Consider the following 21,666-nt stretch of genomic DNA (forward strand, 5'->3'; position numbering starts at 1 on the left):
ACTGCGCCACCAGGGAAGTCCCTGGGGTGTTGTACATTTTTATTTGGTTTCTTTAGTAGCAAGAAGAGAGGCTTTCTACGTTACATGGAAATTTGTTTCCATTGGCTTTCATCTTCTCTTGGATAAGATATAATTGATGGAGAGGCCCAGACATAGAGGAAGACTGGTAGCCTTCCTCTACCTCACACTCCCTGGTTCTTATAATGTATTTTATGTTTCTATTTCAGGACTCTTGAGAATTTTTATATGCCACTTTTGAAAATTTTGACCATTTGTGCATAAATGTTGTCGTATCCTATCCCAATGGATTGTTTTTGGAAATGGGCTTGCACCGGAAAAAAAAAAGTAATTTTTATTTTGTTTTTGCAGAGTGACGGCGAGGATTTTAATTACATTGTTGCATTTTTCCTTGGAACAGCAGCCTGCCTTTACCAGGTAGGTTCTCTCTGATTTTAAGAAACACTTTCCCATTATTGCTTGTTTCAGGTATCAATTCTAAAAATTTCTTGTGCACTTTAAATAAATAAAAATAATGTCTGAGTTTTTGCCCCTTTTTTAAATTTGAGCCTCTGTTAGCTTTGTGACCCTTTTGAATGGACATAGATCCCAGTGAACTCAGTGTTAGCCCTCTCCTGTGCTGGGGCTTCATTGGCGGCAGGTCCTCAGCCTATGGCAGTAAAGACTATACTTCTAGATATTCTGGTGACTTATTATTCAGCTTCAAAGCTCTGCTTTTACTCCAGGTTGAGGATTTTGTACTTTGGGGAAAGTCTTTGAAGAGGGAACAGTAAAAGCAGGATTTTAGGATATTTAATTTAGCACTGATGAGCAGGATGGATTGTCAGAACAGAGAGACTAGAAGCAAGGAAATGAGTTGAGAGGCAGAAGGTAATGAAAGCCTAAGCTAATGGTAATGGCAGGAGGGATAGGAAAAGGAAGGACGCTGAGAAGGAAGACTCACTAGGACTCAAAGACAGAATAGATCTGAGACTTTAGGAGGGAGGAGGTTTTGTACCTGAGTGATAGGGAGATACGTACTCCCATTTCTAAGAACAGAGGAAGCACAGATGTGTTAGGGAAGGGAGAGGTAACCATGCCAATTACCCAGATTCAAGAATGTCTTTGCTGGGCTTCCCTGGTGGCGCAGTGGTTGAGAGTCCGCCTGCCGATGCAGGGTACACGAGTTCGGGCCCCGGTCCGGGAAGATCCCACATGCCGTGGAGCGGCTGTGCCCGTGAGCCATGGCCGCTGAGCCTGCGCGTCCGGAGCCTGTTGCTCCGCAACGAGAGAGGCCACAACAGTGAGAGGCCTGCGTACCGCAAAAAAAAAAAAAAAAAAAGAATGTCTTTGCTAAAGACATTTAGAGCAAGCAAGGCATTTTGACCTAACTTTTCTAAGTGGCACATTTCTCTGTCTTGCATAGAAAAACATTAGAAAGGTTCAGGACTGCAAATAAAAGACTACCTAAAACTCGGTAGAAGCCTTTAGGGAAATAAAAATACATACATACATATATATATATATATATATATATAAAGTACATGTACACTTTTTTTTGACCGCGCTGTGCGGCATGCAGGATCTTACTTTCCCGACCAGGGATTGAACCTGTGGCCCCTGCATTGGGAGCACAGAGTCTTAACCACAAGGGAAGTCCCAGGAAATATTTTAAATATATGCATTTGACTTTTATGTAAAGATATATTAGAAATTTCAGTTTCAGTGGCCACATTTAAAAATGTATTTATTTGGCTGCTCCAGGCCTTAGTTGTGGCACGCAGGATCTTTAAAGTTGCAGCATGCTGTCTCTTAGTTGTGGCATGTGGGATCTAGTTCCCTGACCAAGGATCGAACCTGGGCCCCCTGCATTGGGAGCGCAGAGTCTTAACCACTGGGCCGCCGGAGAAGTCCCAGCACCATTTTTTTTTCAATCCCCTAATTTTTCTTAATCATTTATATTAGCTTCAGAGATTTTTCCTGTAAAATTTGGCAGATTGAATTTAATTAATGACGTTTCATGCAGGAAATGTGAAGGCTTGTATTCGTTGATGTCACAAGTACTTTAATTTTATGAAATATTCTTATGTAGATTTTCTACTTTAATCTCTACAGTCCTATCACACAGGGTATATATCCTCATTTTTGAAAAGGAAAAATTTGAGACAGTTTCAGTACTATCCTGAGGTCACATAGCCAGTAAGTGGTAGAGTCAGAAGTCTGAGTCTTCTGATTTTCAGTGTCATATTCATTCCACTATATCATGCTGTCTCTAAGCAAAATTCCTATATTTACATGATTTTTATAATGCTATAAAGTTACAATTTAATAACTTTTATAGGCATTATTTCATATGATTCTAAAACAGTGTGAGGTAAATATTAACTTTAAAATAATTTCCTGAATGATTGTTCTTATAAAATATACTTTTAGCTGTTTTGCCTTAGTGAAATAATTTTAAATTCTAATAATAATGCAAAAATACGTTGAGCTCTTGCTTTGTGCTAAGCTCTTTGCTTTCCTTGTACCATTAAATCCTCAAAGAAAGCCCCACACTAATCCTATTATTATCACCATTTTTCACTGAGGCCCAGACAGTTCTTACAGCCAGTCAGTGACTTGAACCCAGGCAACTCCAGAACCAGTGCTCTTGCCTATAGATAGACACACCTCTGTTACCTTTCTCAGAACACCTAAAAGTAGTTTTTAGAGTTGCCTCATGGTGGAGCAGTGTCACCCAGGTGACCTTTTAACTTGAGAAAAATAAACAAATTCATGCTTTAAAAAAGAAAATCAAAAAACCAATTTCCTTCATATTGACAGTCATGAAACTGCATGCTTTCCAAATATGCTGAGCAGAGTGATAATAATGTTTTTCCCACAGTAAAAACTACATTTTACCATATAATATGCACTATCTCCAATTGTCAGGATATTTTTTCATCTCCGTCAGATCAGACCTCAAAGGCCACTACTACATGGTTTGTTGCCTTTTCCTCCAGGCCATGGGTACTTAGGGAATCACAGCGTTCAGCCAGATAGAGATAATCTTGATATGGAGCATTTAAAATAGGAAATCAGGGAATTCCCTGGTGGTCCAGTGGTTAGGACTCCACACTTCCACTGCAGGGGGCACGGATTCGATCCCTGGTCGGGAAACTAGCATCCTGCAAGTCACGTGGCATGACCTAAAAAAAAAGGTAAAATAGGAAATCAGAGGAAGTCTGAAGAAACTAGAGACTATTTTCCTTCAGTGTTTTGTTTTGAAAACCTTCAGACTTACAGAAAAGTTGAGGAACTGGTACACCTAGAATGACCAATTGTTAGCATTTTGCAGCACTTGCTTTATCTCATTCTCTCTTTGTATGTTTGTGCGTATAGTGTGTATATTTGTTGTTTATAATGTAAGTTGCAGATAAAATGAATGTATAAAGTTGTTTTTCTTATTAAACTTTTTATTTTGAGATAATTAGATTCATGTGGAGTCATAAGAGAGCGCCTGTATAATGTTTACCTGCTTCCCCGCAATGTTCCATCTTGCAAAGCTATAATACAGTATCCCAACAGGATATGGATATTGATGCAGTTAAGATATATAACAGTCCTATCACCATAAAGACTCCTCATGTTGCCTTTTATAGTTCCCTCCTGCCCTAACCCCTCCTTAATCTCTGGCAACAACTAGTGTGTTCTCCATTAATATAATTTTCTCATTTTGAGTATGTTATATGAATGGAATCATATAGTATGTAACCTTTTGTGATTGGCATTTTTTACTCAGCATAATTCTCTGGAGATTTATCCAAGTTGTTGGATGTATCAATTGTTTGTTCCTTTTTATTGCTGAATTATATTCCATGGTATGGCTGTACCACAGTTTGATCAGTCACTCATTTGAAGGACATCTGAGTTGTTTCTAGTTTTTGGCTGTTATAAATAAAGCTGCTATAAACTTTCATGTACAGGCTTTTGTGTGAACAAAAAAGTCTTCATTTCTTTGAGATAAATGCCCAGGAGTGCAATTGCTGGGTCATGTGGTAGTACATAGTAGTTGCATGCTTATTAAGAGACAAACTGTTTTCCAGAATAGTGTACCATTTTACATTCCCACCAGCGTTGTGTGAGTGATCCAGTTTTTCTGCATCCTTATTGGCATTTGGTGTCGTCTCTATTGTTTTATTAATACTTTATCCATTCTGATAGATGTGTAATGATATCTCATTGTGGTTTTAATTTGCAGTTTCCTAGTGGCTAATGATGTTGAAAATAATTTTATGTGCTTATTTGTCATCTTTGTATCATCTTGGGTGAAATGTCTATTCATGTCTTTTGCCTATTTTCTAATGAGATTGTTTGTCTTAAACTGTTGAGTTGGAGAGTTCTTTATATATTCCAGATATTAGTCCTTTGTCAGATACGTAGTTTGCAAATATCTTCTCCCAGTCTTAGCTTGTCTTTTCATCCTCTTAACAGAGTCTTCTGCAGATCAAGCATTTAAAATTTTTATGAAGTTTAATTTTTCACTTTTCCCTTTTTTTTTTTTTTTCTGTACTGAATTGCTTTTGCATTAAAAAAAATCGGTTGGGCATGTTTATGTGGATCTTTTTCTGGGCTGTGTATCTGTTCCATTGATCTATGTGTCTGTCCCTCTGCCAATACCATATAGTTTTGATTACTTCAGCTATTTAATAAGTCTTATATTCAATTTTCTTAATAGTTATAGAGATATTCAAATAATGTTTTATACTGGGTGAATTATGGTGGTTTGTGTTTTATGAAGAAGTGGTCCATTTCACTTAGGTTATCAAATTTGTGTGTCGAATGGTTATAGTATTCCCTTACTATCCTTTTGATGTCTGTAGGCTGTGCAGTGATATTTCCTGTTTCAGTCATCATATTGATCAGTTGTATCTTCTCTTTTTCTTTATCAGTCTTTCTTGTTAATTTCATTGATCTTTTCACAGAGCCTGCTCTTTGTTTTGTTGTTTTTTTCCTATTTTCTATTTTATTTTATTATTTCTTTCTTCATGCTTGCTTTGTCTATTTGGCTCTTTAGGTTCTTGAGATGGGAGCTTAGATGATTTGATTTGAGAATTTTCTCTTTTGTAATGTATACATTTAGTGTTACAGGTTTCCCTCTTAGCACTTCATTAGCTGTGTTCCATAAATTTTGAGCTGTTGTATTTTCATTTTCATTTAATTCAGTGTATTTAAAAAAATTTTCCCTGGGATTTCCTCTTTGGCCTATGGATTATTTAGAATTGTGTTGCTTAGTTTCCAAGTGTTTGGATATTTTCTGGTTTTCTTTCCATTATTGATTTCTAGTTTGATTCCATTGTAGTTTGAGAACACATTCTGTGTGATTTCAGTTATTTTACATTTGTTGAGGTTTGTTCTGTGGCGCAGAATATGGTCTGTCTTGGTATATGTTCCTTGGGCACTTGAACAGAATGTGTATTCTGCTGTTTCTGAGTGGGTGTTCTATAAATTTTGATTAGGTTCTGTTGGTTGATGGCTTTGTTCAGTTTTTATGTATCCTTGCTGATTTTCTGGCTAGTTCTGTCAATTGTTGAGAGAGGAATATTGAATTTTTCAACTGTAATTGTGTATTTCTCATTTGAGTTCTATCAGCTTTTGCAGTTCTGTTGTTTGGTTCATACACATTTAGGATTGCTGTATCTTCTTGGTTGATTGATCCATTTATCATTTTTTTAACATCTTTATTGCAGTATAATTGCTTTACAATGGTGTGTTAGTTTCTGTTTTATAACAGAGTGACTCAGCTATATATATACATATATCCCCAGATCTCCTCCCTCTTGCGTCTCCCTCCCTTCCTCCCTATCCCACCCCTCTAGGTGGTCACAAAGCACCGAGCTGATCTCCCTGTGCTATGCGGCTGCTTCCCACTAGCTATCTATTTTACATTTGGTAGTGTACATATGTCCATGACACTCTCTCACTTCGTCCCAGCTTACCCTTCCCCCGCCCCGTGTCCTCAAGTCCATTCTCTGTGTCTGCATCTTTATTCCTGTCCTGCCCCTAGGTTCTTCATAACCATTTTTTTTTGATTCCATATATATGTGTTAGCATACAGTATTTGTTTTTCTCTTTCTGACTTACTTCACTCTGTATGACAGACTCTAGGTCCATCCACCTCACTAAAAATAACTCAATTTCGTTTCTTTTTATGGCTGAGTAATATTCCATTGTATATATGTGCTACATCTTCTTTATCCATTCATCTCTTGATGGACATTTAGGTTGCTTTCATGTCCTGGCTATTGTAAGTAGTGCTGCGATGAACATTGTGGTACATATATATCTTTTTGAATTATGGCTTTCTCAGGGTATATGCCCAGTAGTGGGATTGCTGGGTCATACGATAGTTCTATTTTTAGTTTTTTAAGGAACCTCCATACTGTTCTCCATAGTGGCTGTATCAATTTACATTCCCACCAGCAGTGCAAGAGGGTTCCCTTTTCTCCACACCCTTTCCAGAATTTATTATTTCTAGATTTTTTGATGCTGCCCATTATGACTGGTGTGAGGTGATACCTCATTGTGGTTTTGATTTGCATTTCTCTAATGATTAGTGATGTTGAGCATCTTTTCATGTATTTGTTGGCCATCTGTATGTCTTCTTTGGAGAAATGCTTATTTAGGTCTTCTGCCCATTTTTGTATTGGGTTGTTTGTTTTTTTCTTATCAAACTGCATGAGCTGCTTGTAAATTTTGGAGATTAATCCTTTGTCAGTTGCTTCATTTGCAAATATTTTCTCCCATTCTGAGGGCTGTCTTTTCTTCTTGTTTATGGTTTCCTTTGCTGTGCAAAAGCTTTTAAGTTTCATTAAGTCCCATTTGTTTATTTTTGTTTTTATTTCCATTTCTCCGGGAGGTGGGTCAAAAAGGATCTTGCTGTGATTTATGTCATAGAGTGTTCTGCCTGTGTTTTCCTCTAAGAGTTTTATAGTGTCTGGCCTTACATTTAGGTCTTTAATCCATTTTGAGTTTATTTTTGTGTATGGTGTTAGGGAGTGTTCTAATTTCATTCTTTTACATGTAGCTGTCCAGTTTTCCCAGCACCACTTTTTGAAGAGGCTGTCTTTTCTCCATTGTATATTCTTGCTTCCTTTATCAAAAATAAGGTGTCCATATGTGCGTAGGTTTTTCTCTGTGCTTTCTGTCCTGTTCCATTGATCTATATTTCTGTTTTTGCGCCAGTACCATACTGTCTTGATTACTGTAGCTTTGTACTATAGTCTGAAGTCCAGGAGCCTGATTCCTACAGCTCCATTTTTCGTTCTCAAGATTGCTTTGGCTATTCGGGGTCTTTTGTGTTTCCATACAAATTGTGAAATTTTTTGTTCTAGTTCTGTGAAAAATGCCATTGGTAGTTTGATAGGGATTGCATTGAATCTGTAGATTGCTTTGGGTAATATAGTCATTTCGCAATGTTGATTCTTCCAATCCAAGAACATGGTATATCTCTCCATCTGTCTGTATCATCTTTAATTTCTTTCATCAGTGTCTTATAGTTTTCTGCATACAAGTCTTGTCTCCTTAGGTAGGTTTATCCCTAGGTATTTTATTCTTTTTGTTGCAGTGGTAAATGGGAGTGTTGTCTTAATTCCTCTTTCAGATTTTTCATCATTAGTGTATAGGAATGCAAGAGATATCTGTGCATTAATTTTGTATCCTGCTGCTTTACCAAATTCATTGATTAGCTCTAGTAGTTTTCTGGGAGCATCTTTAGGATTCTCTATGTATAGTATCATGTCATCTGCAAACAGTGACAGTTTTGCTTCTTCCTTTCTGATTTGCATTCCTTTTATTTCTTTTTCTTCTCTGATTGTTGTGGCTAAAACTTTTTGTTTTGTTTTGTTTTGTGGTACGCGGGCCTCTCACTGTTGTGGCCTCTCCCGTTGTGGAGCACAGGCTCCAGACGCGCAGGCTCAGTTGCCATGGTTCATGGGCCCAGCCGCTCCACGGTATATGGGATCTTCCCGGACCGGGGCACGAACCTGTGTCCCCTGCATCGGCAGGTGGACTCTAAACCACTGCGCCACCAGGGAAGCCCTTTTTTTTTTACATCTTTATTGGAGTATAACTAAAACTATGTTGAATAATAGTGGTGAGAGTGCACAACCTTGTCTTGTTCCTGATCTTAGAGGAAATGGTTTCATGTTTTCACCATTGGGAACGATGTTGGCTGTAGGTTTGTCATATATGGACTTTATTATGTTGAGGTAAGTTCCCTCTATGCTTACTTTCTGGAGGGTTTTTTTAATCATAAACGGGTGTTGAACTTTGTTGAAAGCTTCTTCTGCATCTATTGAGATGATCGTATGGTTTTTATCCTTCAATTTGTTAATAGTATATCACATTGATTGATTTGCATATATTGAAGAATCCTTGCATTCCTGGAATAAACCCCACTTGATCATGGTGTATGATTCTTTTAATGTACTGTTGGATTCTGTTTGCTAGTATTTTGTTTAGGATTTTTGCACCTGTGTTCATCAGTGATATTGGCCTGTAGTTTTCTTTCTTTGTGACATCTTTGTCTGGTTTTGATATCAGGGTGATGGTGGCCTCGTAGAATGAGTTTGAGAGTGTTCCTCCCTCTGCTATATTTTGGAAGAGTTTGAGAAGGATAGGTGTTAGCTCTTCTCTAAACGTTTGATAGAATTCACCTGTGAAGCCTCTGGTCCTGGGCTTTTGTTTGTTTGAAGATTTTTAATCACAGTCTCAATTTCAGTGCTTGTGATTGGTCTGTTTATATTTTCTATTTCTTCCTCATTCAGTCTCGGAAGGTTGTGCTTTTCTAAGAATGTGTCCATTTCTTCCAGGTTGTCCATTTTATTGGCATATAGTTGCTTGTAGTAATCTCTCATGATCCTTTGTATTTCTGCAGTGTCAGTTGTTACTTCTACTTTTTCATTTCTAATTCTATTGATTTGAGTCTTCTCCCGTTTTTGTTTTGCTTTTTGCTTTTTTGCGGTATGCGGGCCTCTCACTGTTGTGGCCTCTCCCGTTGTGGAGCACAGGCTCCGGACGCGCAGGCTCAGTGGCCATGGCTCACAGGCCTAGCCGCTCCGCGGCATGTGGGATCTTCCCGGACCGGGGCATGAACCCGCGTCCCCTGCATCGGCAGGCAGACTCTCAACCACTGCGCCACCAGGGAAGCCCCCTCCCTTTTTTTCTTGATGAGTCTGGCTAATGGTTTATCAATTAATGTTTATCTTCTCAAGGAACTAGCTTTTAGTTTTATTGATCTTTGCTATTGTTTACTTCATTTCTTTTTCATTTATTTCTGATCGAGTTAATCTTTATGATTTCTTTCCTTCTGCTAACTTTGGGGGTTTTTTTGTTCTTCTTTCTCTGATTGCTTTAGGTGTAAGGTTAGGTTGTTTATTTGAGATGTTTCTTGTTTTTTGAGGTAGGATTGTATTGCTATAAACTTCCCTGTTAGAACTGCTTTTGCTGCATCCCGTAGGTTTTGGGTCATCGTGTTTTCATTGTCATTTGTTGCTAGGTATTTTTGATTTCCTCTTTGATTTCTTCAGTGATCTCTTGGTTATTTAGTAGTGTATTGTTTAGCCTCCTTGTATTTGTATTTTTTACAGATTTTTTCCTGTAATTGATATCTAGTCTCATAGCATTGTGGTCGGAAAAGATACATGATACTATTTCAATTTTCTTAAATTTACCAAGCCTTGATTTTTGACCCAAGATATGATCTATCCTGGAGAATGTTCCGTGAGCACTTGAGAAGAAAGTGTATTCTGTTGTTTTTGGATGAAATGTCCTATAAATATCAGTTACGTCTATCTTGTTTAATGTATCATTTAAAGCTTGTGTTTCCTTATTTATTTTCGTTTTGGATGATCTGTCTGTTGGTGAAAGTGGGGTGTTAAAGTCCCCTACTATGATTGTGTTACTGTCGATTTCCCCTTTTATGGCTGTTAGCTTTTGCCTTATGTATTGAGGTGCCCCTATGTTGGGTGCATAAATATTTACAATTGTTGTATCTTCTTCTTGGATTGATCTCTTGACCATTATGTAGTATCCTTCTTTGTCTCTTGTAATAGTCTTTATTTTAAAGTCTATTTTGTCTGATATGAGAATTGCTACTCCAGCTTTCTTTTGATTTCCATTTGCATGGAATACCTTTTTCCATCCCCTCACTTTCAGTCTGTATGTGTCCCTAGGTCTGAAGTGGGTCTCTTGTAGACAGCATATGTACGGGTTTTGGTTTTGTATCCATTCAACCAGCCTATGTGTTTTGGTGGGAGCATTTAATCCATTTACATTTAAGGTAGTTATCGATATATATGTTCCTATTACCATTTTCTTAATTGTTTGGGGTTTGTTATTATAGGTCTTTTCCTTCTCTTGTGTTTCCTGCCTAGAAAAGTTCCTTTAGCATTTGTTGTAAAGTTGGTTTGGTGGTGCTGAATTCTCTTAGCTTTTGCTTGTCTGTAAAGGTTTTAATTTCTCCGTTGAATCTGAATGAGATCCTTGCTGGATAGAGTAATCTTGGTTGTAGGTTTTTCCCTTTCATCACTGTAAATATGTCCTGCCACTGCCTTCTGGCTTGCAGAGTTTCTGCTGAAAGGTCAGCTCTTAACCTTATGGGGATTCTCTTGTATGTTATTTGTTGTTTATCCCTTGCTGCTTTTAATATTTTTCTTTGTATTTAATTTTTGATAGTTTGATTAATATATGTCTTGGCATGTTTCTCCTTGGATTTATCCTATATGGGACTCTCTGTGCTTCTTGGACTTGATGGACTATTTCCTTTCCCATGTTGGGGAAGCTTCCAACTATAATCTCTTCAAATATTTTCTCAGTCCTTTTGTTTTCCTCCTCTTCTTCTTGGACCCCTATAATTCAAATATTGGTGTGTTTAATGTTGTCCCAGAGGTCTCTGAAACCGTCCTCAATTCTTTTCATTCTTTTTTCTTTATTCTGCTCTGTGGTCGTTATTTCCACTGTTTTATCTTCCAGGTCACTTATCCATTCTTCTGCTTCAGTTATTCTGCTACTGAATCCTTCTAGAGAATTTTTAATTTCAGTTATTGTGCTGTTCATCCTTGTTTGTTTGCTCTTTAGTTCTTTCTTCTAGGTCCTTGTTAAATGTTTCTTGTATTTTCTCCATTCTATTTCCAAGATTTTGGATCATCTTTACTATCATTATTCTGAATCCTTTCTCACGTAGACTGCCTATTTCCTCTTCATTTGTTTGGTCTGGTGAGTTTTTGCCTTGCTCCTTCATCTGCTGTGTGTTTCTCTGTCTTCTCATTTTGCTTAACTTACTGTGTTTGGGGTCTCCTTTTCGCAGGCTGCAGGTACATAGTTCCCGTTGTTTTTGGTGTCTGCGCCCAGTGGGTAAGGTTGGTTCAGTGGGTTGTGTAGGCTTCCTGATGGAGGTGACTGGTGCCTGTCTTCTGGTGAATGAGGCTTGATCTTGTCTTTCTGCTGGGCAGGACCATGTCCAGTGGTGTGTTTGGGGTGTCTGTGACCTTATTATGATTTTAGGCAGCCTCTCTGCTAATGGGGGTGGAATTGTGTTCCTGTCTTGCTAGTTGTTTGGCATAGGGTGTCCAGCCCTGTAGCTTGCTGGTCGTTGAGTGGAGCTGGGTCTTAGTGTTGAGATGGAGATCTCTGGGAGAGCTTTCGCCATTTGATATTACGTGGAGCCAGGAGGTCTTTGGTGGACCAGGGTCCTGAACTCGTCCCACCTCAAGAGACACAGGCCTGACACCTGGCCAGAGCACAAAGACCCTGTCAGCCACATGGCTCAGAAGAAAAGGGAGAAAAAAGAAAGAAAGAAAAAATTAAATTATTAAAATTAAAAAATTATTGAAAATTTAAAAAATTAAAATAATGCAAAGAAAAAGAAGAGAGCAACCAAACCAAAATACAAATCCACCAATGATAACAAAGCACTAAAAACTATATTAAAATTTTAAAAAAACGACAGACAGAACCCTAGGACAAATGGTAAAAGCAAAGCTATACAGACAGAATCACACAAAGAAGCATATACATACACACAAAAAGAGAAAAAGGTAAAAAGTATATATATCTATATATAAAAAAAAGGAAGAGAGCAACCAAATCAATAAACAAATCTACCAATTATCATAAACTCTAAATACTAAACTAAGGTAAACGTAAGACCAGAAACAAATTAGATGCAAAAAGCAAACCCCAAGTCTATAGTTGCTCCCAAATTCCACTGCCTTGATTTTGCGATGATTTGTTGTCTATTCAGGTATTCCAGAGGTGCAGGATGCATCAAGTTGATTCTGCAAATTTAATCCACTGCTCCTGAGGCTGCTGGGAGAAATTTCCCTTTCTCTTCTTTGTTCGCATATCTCCTGGGGCTCAGCTTTGGATTTGGCCCCGCCTCTGCGTGTAGGTCGCCTGAGGGCGTCTGTTCTTTGCTCAGACAGGACGGGGTTAAAGGAGCCGCTGATTGGGGGCTCTGGTTCACTCAGGCTGGGGGGAGGGAGGGGTATGGAATGCAGGGCCAGCCTGCCGCAGCAGAGGCCAGCATGACATTGCAACAGCCTGAGGCGCACCATGTGTTCTCCCGGGGAAGTTGTCCCTGGATCCTGGGACCCTGGCAGTGGTGGGCTGCACAGGCTCCCAGGAGGGGTGGTGTGGATAGTGACCTGTGCTTGCACACAGGCTTCTTGGTGGCTGCAGCAGCAGCCTTAGTGTCTCATGCCCATCTCTGGGGTCCATGCTGATAGCCGCATCTCACATCCGTCTCTGGAGCTCGTTTAGGCAGTGCTCTGACTCCCCTCTCCTCACATACCCCAAAACAGTGGTCTCTTGACTCTTATGCAGGTCCAGACATTTTCCCGGACTCCCTCCCGGCTAGCTGTGGTGCACTAGCCCCCTTCAGGCTGTGTTCACGCAGCCAACCCCAGTCCTCTCCCTGGGCTCTGACTTCCGAAGCCCAAGCCTCAGCTCCCAGCCCCCACCTGTCCCGGTGGGTGAGCAGACAAGCCTCTCAGGCTGGTGAGTGCTGGTCAGCACCGATCCTCTGTACGGGAATCTCTCTGCTTTGCCCTCTGCACCCCTATTGCTGCACTCTTCTCCGTGGCTCTGAAGCTTCCCCACCACCACCCCCCATCTCCGGGGGGTGAAGCGGCTTGCTAGTGTGTGGAAACTTTTCCTCCTTCACAGCTCCCTCCCATACATGCAGGTCCTGTCCCTGTTCTTTTGTCTCTGTTTTTTCTTTTTTCTTTTGCCCTACCCAGGTACGTGGGGAGTTTCTTGCCTTTTGGGAGGTCTGAGGTCTTCTGCCAGCATTCAGTAGGTGTTCTGTAGGAGTTGTTCCACATGTAGAAGTATTTTTGATGTATTTGTGGGGGGGGGGGAAGGGTGATCTCCCCGTCTTACTCCTCCACCATCTTGAAGGTCTCTCTCCGATCCATTTATCATTATATCCCTCTCTGTCCCTGGTTATTTTTACTTTCTTTGAAATATTTTTATTTATTTATTTATTTTAAGTTTTTATTTTTTGGTGGCGCCATGCAGCACATGGGATCTTAGTTCCCTGACCAGGGATAGAACCCGTGCCCCCTGCAGTGGAAGCCTGGAGTCTTAACCACTGGACCACCAGGGAAGTCCAGAAATATTTTTATATTTATCTAATAGTAAGATAGCCACTCCTGCTTGCCTTTGATTAATGTTTGCATGCTATATCTTTTTCCATCCTTTTACTTTTAACTTGCCTATGTCATTTGGATTGATTTTCTGGTAGACAACATGGAGTTCATTTATGTTTTTTAATATACCCTGCCAATCTCTATCTTTTAATTGCTATATTTAAGCCATTTATACTCAGTATAATTATTGATATGTTCCAGCTTAAGTCTGCCATCTTATTTTTTGTTTTCAGTTTTTCATTTTTCTGTTTTCTTTTTCTTGTCTTCCTGTGGATTACTTGAACATTCTTTTAGAACTCCATTTTGGCTTATCTATAATGTTTTTGAGTATGTCTCTTTGTATAGCTTGAAATATTGCTCTAGGTATTGCATTTCACCTTCTTATCTCAGTTTTCTGGTGTTATCCTTTTACCAGTTCAGGTGAAGCATAGGAAGTGTACCTCCCTTTATGTCCCTTTGTCCTCGTCTATTTATAATATAATTGTCTTAAATATTTCCTCTACATATATTTAGAACCACATCAGGCAGTGTTAACAATTTTTACTTCAACCATCAAACATTTTAGAAAGTTCTTAAAAAGGCAAGCCTATTACATTAACCTGTATTTTTGCTGAGTTCCTTTTCTATTCATTATTCCGAGGTTCCTTCTTCTGTTGTTTCCTTTCTATCTAGAGAGCTTCCTTTAGCCATTCTTTTAGAGTACATTTGTTGGTGATAAATTCTCTTAGTCTTCTCTCATGTCTTTATTTTCCCTTCATTCCTAAAGGATATTTTTGTTGAGTATAGGATTCTGGATTGACAGCTCTTTTCTTTCAGCACTTGAAAAATGTTGTTCCACTCTTACCTGAACTTTATGGTTTCTGATGAGAAATCCATTGCCTTGCTAATGCCAAGTGGAGGTGAATGTCCAGAGTCCCACTTGGTCTCCACTGACACCACAGGGTGGGAGTCAAAGTTCTGGCTTCCCACTTGCCTTCTCTGAAGCCCTGGAATGTTAGAACATCTCCTTAGAGCAGTATAGGCTCCCCACATAGGCTTTGATGGGGTGGGTGTGGGTGGTCACAGTTTTTTTGTGGGTTGCTTTGCTTTGTTTTGTTTTTGGTGGCTGGAGTAGAATAGTTATTATGTAAAAGTTCTGTGTCTCGGAAAGGTACCCCTCTCATGGTCTTTTGGCTAGAGAGAACAAGATTTTACTGAGTGTTTTTTTGTTTGTTTGTTTTGTTGGTGTGCATCCATTGGTGTTTCTAGTTGCCAGCTTCTTCAGCTCCAAGTTTGGGATATATGAGGCAAAAAAAAAAAAAAAAAGGTAGTTTACCACTGTGTCATTCCCTGGGTCTCAAGGTCCTTAGCCTATCTGCCTTCTTCTCTTCATCATCCAGAGTCATCTTTTGCTTGATATATAATGTCCAGGGTTTTTAGTTGTACTTAGTGGGAAGAATAGAGGAAAGTGCATCAACTCCATGATCCCAGAAGCAGAAGTTCCTGCACAGTTGTTTTTAAAATAAGTTACAAACATCAAGATATTTCACCTCTAAAAACTTGAACACGTATCTTTTGAGAACAAAGACATCGTTCTACGTAGCCATGATACCTTTATCACACCCAAGAAATTTAACATTGATACAGTATTATCTAATAGAGGATTCATATTCAGATTATGTTGTCTCCAAAATGTTCTCTATAGCTCTTTTCCTCTGATTCCAGGTTATGCAAACCTATTTCTTAAACCTATTTCCCTTTTAAATAGGGAGTATATTAAAGATACATTGAGTGTATAGCTGAGTGTATTAAAGATATTACACTGTCTTATCCGTAGTTGAAAAATCCCCTTTTCCACTCTCATATTTTACCCTGTGACCTGTTACAGCTTTATAGTAGAAGCATCTGTTTCTTTTCCTGTAACCCTAATCATCTTTCATTTTTATATTTTCAACAGTGTTATTTATTTGTCTACTACACCAGCTGGCGGAATGTCAAATCTTTTTTGACTTTTGGCTTAATCTGTCTATGCAACATGTATCTCTATGAACTGCGCAACCTCTGGCAGCTTTTCTTCCACGTGACTGTGGGAGCATTTGTTACACTCCAGATCTGGCTGAGGCAAGCCCAGGGCAAGGCTCCTGATTATGATGTCTGACACCATCCTTCAGACTTGTTGCCTTGGCTTCAGGGGAAAAAGGAGGGAGCATATCTTAACTACCACTGTGATGAAGAAACTGTTCACCACCAATGAGAAGCTTTGCTGTCTTTCTCTCCAGCTGTCCTTTTCGTTTTAAGTCAGCATGGCATGCCAATGAGCATGCCATACCTGCTACGCAAACTCCTCTCAGCAGAATGCTGGCCATGAGATTATCAGTCAGAAGAAGATGAGGAGACCTCTCTGCAGGGCCATGGCAGTGGAAGAACAGTCAGATGCCATTGGAAGACTTGGCCAGCAGCCCTGAATCCTGGCTGGAGAGTTCAGTCAAAAATTATGTGTGGTACTTGCTCTGAGAACTAAGCAGGAGCTCTACAACCTGGGTTTGCCTTTGTGAGGCATTAGTGTAGACCAAATAAAAAGATGCTGCAGTGAATTGGAAAGTTTATGTGTAAAACAAATTACTTGCTAAATATTAGATTTTGCACATTTATGGTACCATGAGTTTGTGAAGTCCAGATTGGTGTGGAATGGGTTCTTTTTCCTTTTATATTTTTGCTTGAATCTTAACCCTGGAAATCACCCGATGTAGGAGAAGGCTCTGGTGAGCTCATCCCTGGAGCATCGCAAGTATTGAAAACACAGTGACACATGTTTCTTTCCTAGGCCATGTTTATACTTTCTTTTGAAATCACTTTTTAAAAATATTTGTTAGGCTATAGCCATTGTTTGCCAAACTTCTATCAGTTGAGTATTACATATGCTATTATTTACTTAATATTTATCTTTTAAATTTTAAAATATTTAAAAAAGAAACTAACCTCTATTCCAAGTAGAAAACCAGCATCAGTTTGCCATAAAAAATGATAACTACAAAATAAATAAAAATAAAACAAAGATGTTATTAAATTCTAGCTGGATACTAATTCCTGGCAAGGCTCTGAATCCAAAAAGCCTGTTCTTTCTTTGTTACAGTGAGGGAGACGTTACCCAGCACAAAAATGGAGCTCTGTCTGTGGAATTATCAGAAGTTTAAAAGAAAATTATAAAGGGAATGCCATTCTCACTGTGATTCAGCATTATTTAATTCTGTGTTGTGTATCACCTAAAATCATCTTGCATGCCACCAAGTGGCATGGGTCCTGCACTATGGAGACACTGAGCTGTTCTAAAAGAATCAGAAGGTGACTCTTCTCTCAGCACTTATTATTCCTCTTATTATTTTATGGCTTTGAGGAGTTAAGCACCTACTATCTTAGAGAACTTACTTCCTTTTTGATAACTTTATAAAGATTGTTTAAGCAGCTTTGAATTAATAATAGAGGAAGCATAGTTTGTTTCCATTAGCAAAAATCTACAGCTCTTCTGGTTTCGAAGTCATCTTCATGAGTGATTTTCTTGAGAAAAGATTCCAATTAAGGAATTCATAAGGTACTGAAATTTGATATCCAGAAAAACAGTGGACCCATTACATATAATTCATGTTCTGGGTATATTAATTTTCCACAAGAAATTGTCCAGAGAGGTAAAGTCACTGAACTGCACTGTTTCCAGAACCAGTATACATAGGTATGTCTACAATGAGAAATCTTGCTTAATTAGAACCTTTTTGCTACACTCTTCTTTCAGGAGAATGAGACAAAAGAAGACAGTAAGCTTAACGATTTCGGTGATTTATTTAACGCAAGAAACTCCAGTTCCCTCCAATTTTCTGCCTCTAACAAAACTGCACAGAAATTATGAATATTCTGAGAGATATCCCAAGGTACCACATGATCCTAAATCATCAAAATAAAATTGATTTATGTTTGGCATTTTGTAGTTACTGAGCCAGGAAAATAAAGTGGTTCAATTTAGAAAGTTTTTTTTCTAAACTAATGGTTAAAGCAAGAGGTGTTTTCTTGTAAATAGTTGATTAACCAGGAGATTGGAGTATTCTGGTTCATTGTGATTTTGCTGTATATTGATATTTTATAGCTCTTTTACCAGTTTGGTTCTCCTAATTACTGAATTATAATATTTGGTATTTGGATACATTGAGCAAGGACACTTGAAAACTCACCAGCTATCTTTAAAGGCTTAATTTGTTTTTTGTTTTTGTTTTGCTTTTTCACCAGCTATTTTGGATAAGGGGATGTTTACATTTTAATGTAAAAAATGAAAACAGGTATAAATAATGTTTTATGTATAGAAATGCTTTCTTTCATTATTTGGTGCCTGCATCTCTCAGTGTTCATACAACTTCCCTGCCTCTATCATGTTGTTGCCAAAGAAACTTAATTTGGAAAGATAAATTTTTGCCATGAATGTAAAGAAGTTTTTAAGCTCTTGAGAGAGAATCACTTAGGCTTCTAATGTGTATGATGGTAATACGTTGTGTTTATATTGCAATTTTACTTCTAAGAGCAAGTCCGCATTTACCTACCTAATCATAATGGGTTTTGTAGTGTCGGGGAATAGTATTTGCTCTCCTATTAGGAAGGAGGACACTAAGGTAATCAGATGGTAATGACTTACCTAGGGTCAAGAGCAAAACACACACAGTTTCTAATCTCTTAGCCCAGGGTTTTTCCACTAGAGTGGAAAGTAATGAAGATAACTAAGATTATATTCAGGGAATATGTCCTTGATAAAATTGAGGTACTGGGGACTTCTTAAAATAATGAGATTTAGCCAGCTACTGTCAAATCTAGGTGTATATTTTCTTCCTTAAGGTAATTCTGAAATACTGCTTTTGATTGAGGTATGCTATGAGGGCAAAGATACTCCTTTTATATCCTAAAAGTAATTGCAATAGTTGCTTGCTTTTTTTGGTCTGTATTCGAAGTGTATTTATACCTGGGCTCTTTCCCCAAACAATTCGAAGCAGCATACCCAGAAAAGACATACCAAATAATGTTAACAAAATATGAACTTTAAGGGGGGAAAAGCAAGACCAATGAAACTGGAAGGAAGGGTGAACAAATTGCTGTTAGTATAAAATTTGATTCTTGAACTTCTTGGAAGTCAAGGCTAGAAGAAGGAAAACAAGTTTTGCCTTGATCTATATTCTATAAGTCAAAGCGTGTTTCTCAGAGGAGACGTCTTCCTGATGAATTCAGGTAAAAATGTTTGCTCTTGGGGGTCCTGTGAAATGCTAAAATGAACAAAATCCTCAATTGTTTTACACACATTTCTGTATTACGATTGTGCCTTGGATCCTCAACTTTGTACCAGCTTTCAAAGGCTTTCATTTCAAGGTTTTTTTTGTGTGGTTAATAGAGGATTTTGTTCCCATGAGAATTCTGCTCCTAAGCTAAAGACAAGTATCTGTGTTAAAGCTTGAAAATCCATTCAAGACAAATGCCTTGAGACATGGAAAACCTTTACCCAATTTTATAATTTTATAACTTATGTAAAATGAATCTGCTGTCCCTGGGTTAGCACATTTATTTGGTATTAAATATGGTCTTTTTCATAGTGGAATGCAGTCTGGAGAAACACATAGCTCCATTTCTGTTGGGCTATGTCTGGAATCTCATTAGATTCCTGATTTGTCAAGGCTTCACAGCGACCAGCTTTGTCAGGTGAGTCTTTAACCCCCATGTCACAAAAGGGCTTCCTCCTGGGGTTAGCTACCTACCAAAAAGGCAGTCGCTTGGCCTTTATTCCAGAAGGTTTACTGAGTAACCCAAGGACCCACTCCAGGCTGTTGGATTTCCAAGAGACACAGCAAAGTGTGTGTGTGTGTGTGTGTGTCTTCACTTTTTGCTATTTTAACAGACTTTCTGTTCACTTTAAAAGTTAGAGCTATAATAGTGTATGTGGTAAAAGAACAAATAAATTATTTCAAAATCAGCCACCACTCAGGCCAAATTGAACACTTAGCTTTACCACACATTATGGGTCACTCTTCAGGGCTGCATTCTTTGTCTGTGGTCAATTTGTATTTTTCTGCTTTATTATCTCTAAGGAAATGGAGTCTTTCCACCTAAAAATACTGTGGTAAAATCAAACCTGATTTTTGGTTTAAATTGGCTTTAGGAATAGCCAAGCCTAAAGTTAATGGAAGAAACCCCTCCAACTGCAAGGGTTATGAATGAATTGTGTATAGAAGCCATGTCAGCTGAGGATTTTACTCTTCTAGTCTTACTGATTAGGAGTAGAGGTGTCTGCTCATCTTCATCAATGTTCTAAGACTGCTGTTGAATGCTGGCAGCCTTCTGTTTGAGCATTGAGCTTTTCAAAGAGAAGTGGTATCTGTGGCTGCCACTCTTGTAACATCTCTTCCTTGGGTGGCCAACCTTTCTAGGTTTCTTTATTCAGCAGATGAAATCACAGTGTTGCAGCACTGCATGGTTGGAAGCCACATGGCTTGTATCCTCCTTGCTTGTTTACAGTGAGTGGCATTGACACGTGTGCACACGTTTTCTTCTGTATTGGTGGTGCTGGTGTGTAATGAATAGTCTAAGCACAGTGGAGTCCGTAGGAAACTCAAGGAGAGAACAGGCTTCATTCTCAGAGTTCTTGAAATCAGTACCGTAGCCTTATGAATTCTTCCTGATGTTTTCTTGGCAACAAACGGTATTTTCAGCCCAACCCCACCCACGGTTCACATTTGCCCTTTTCTCCTACATCCCACAGTACAGCAGTGCAGCATCGCCTGCAGAAGCACATTCAGGCTCCATCTAACAGTAGGAAAATAGGGCTCGTATGTTTTGTTGCCTGTCGGGTCCCAGCAGCCCCTTCCCAGCTCTGCCTAGGTCACCTGCCTCCTCTGGGCCAATACTTTTCTTTAAGGCTGGGTTGTCAAGGGGACCTTGCCTGAAGGTGAACAAAGAATATTTTGCCCTTGCACTTTGAATTCCTCCATACCTAGGACTAATGTTGTAAGAAAGCTTGTTAGCACCTTTTGCGCTAGTGAGGACCTCCTACATAGTAGTTAATCCTTATGGCAGCCTACGGTGGCGGGGATGGGCACTATCTCATGTTCACTTGAGGAAACAGGCTCAGGTTCAAACCTGGGATTCAGGATTAAACGACTCGAAAATTGGTGCTCATTTTTCCATGCCAACAGAGCCTTTCAGAGAGAAAGTTCTTCATGTGCTGACAACACTGGGCTCTTACTGTTACAGCAGCAGAGAGAACAGATGAAGCCATCAGGGAGGGGAAGATAGCACTGTGTATGCTAAGCATCCTCACAGGAAGCTTTATGAAGGCTTCTGTTTTATAGATGAAGCACCTGAGCCCTACAGAAGTTAAGTGACTTGAACACAGTCACAATCTAACCTATGTGGTGGCACCAGGATTTCAATCCAGATCAGTCTTACTCAGAACTCACACTCTTTAACCACCCTGTAAATATTAAGCTAGGAGATATGTTGAAATATATAAGGAATATATATATACACAAGTAACACACATTGCTCTTAAAAGAGATCAGGTCACTGCTAATTCCTGCAGTATAGATGTCCTAGACTGAATAAAATTGTTTCCTAAAACTCCTACATCTATAACAGTCACATAGGACAGATGGCTGCCATAGGTATAGTGAACCTTAAGTGTGCCTTAGATTTTAGGGCAAGGAGGTATAAAGTTTATTCTTTCTCATAAAACTAACATGAGTTAGTGATTCTTTTTTTTTTTTTTTTTTTTTTTTTGTGGTACGCGGGCCTCTCACCGTTGTGGCCTCTCCCGTTGCGGAGCACAGGCTCCGGACGCGCAGGCTCAGCGGCCATGGCTCACAGGCCCAGCCGCTCCGCGGCATGTGGGATCTTCCCAGACCAGGGCACGAACCCATGTCCCCTGCATCGGCAGGTGGACTCGCAATCACTGCGCCACCAGGGAAGCCCAAGTTAGTGA

At 39.1% G+C, this 21,666-nt stretch overlaps 1 protein-coding gene across 6 annotated transcripts in view; it reads left to right on the forward strand.

Annotated features, from left to right (window-relative positions):
• Nucleotides 1-16,261, forward strand: part of SEC22A (SEC22 homolog A, vesicle trafficking protein) — a 74,749-nt gene extending 58,488 nt beyond the window's left edge. For all 6 annotated transcript variants that reach the window (XM_022567211.2, XM_089910595.1, XM_022567221.2 and 3 more), the window contains 2 exons: nt 370-435; nt 15,625-16,261. In XM_022567211.2, coding sequence (XP_022422919.2) covers nt 370-435; nt 15,625-15,825 — 267 coding nt within the window. In that variant the 3' untranslated portion in view covers nt 15,826-16,261. The remainder of the gene's footprint in view (nt 1-369; nt 436-15,624) is intronic.
• Nucleotides 16,262-21,666: the final 5,405 nt, after the last annotated feature.

This window comes from Delphinapterus leucas, chromosome 4 (assembly GCF_059928025.1).
Source record: "Delphinapterus leucas isolate spDelLeu-1000000601 "Yukka" chromosome 4, BTC_Dleu_Yukka2, whole genome shotgun sequence".
NCBI classification, from domain to species: Eukaryota; Metazoa; Chordata; class Mammalia; order Artiodactyla; family Monodontidae; genus Delphinapterus; species Delphinapterus leucas.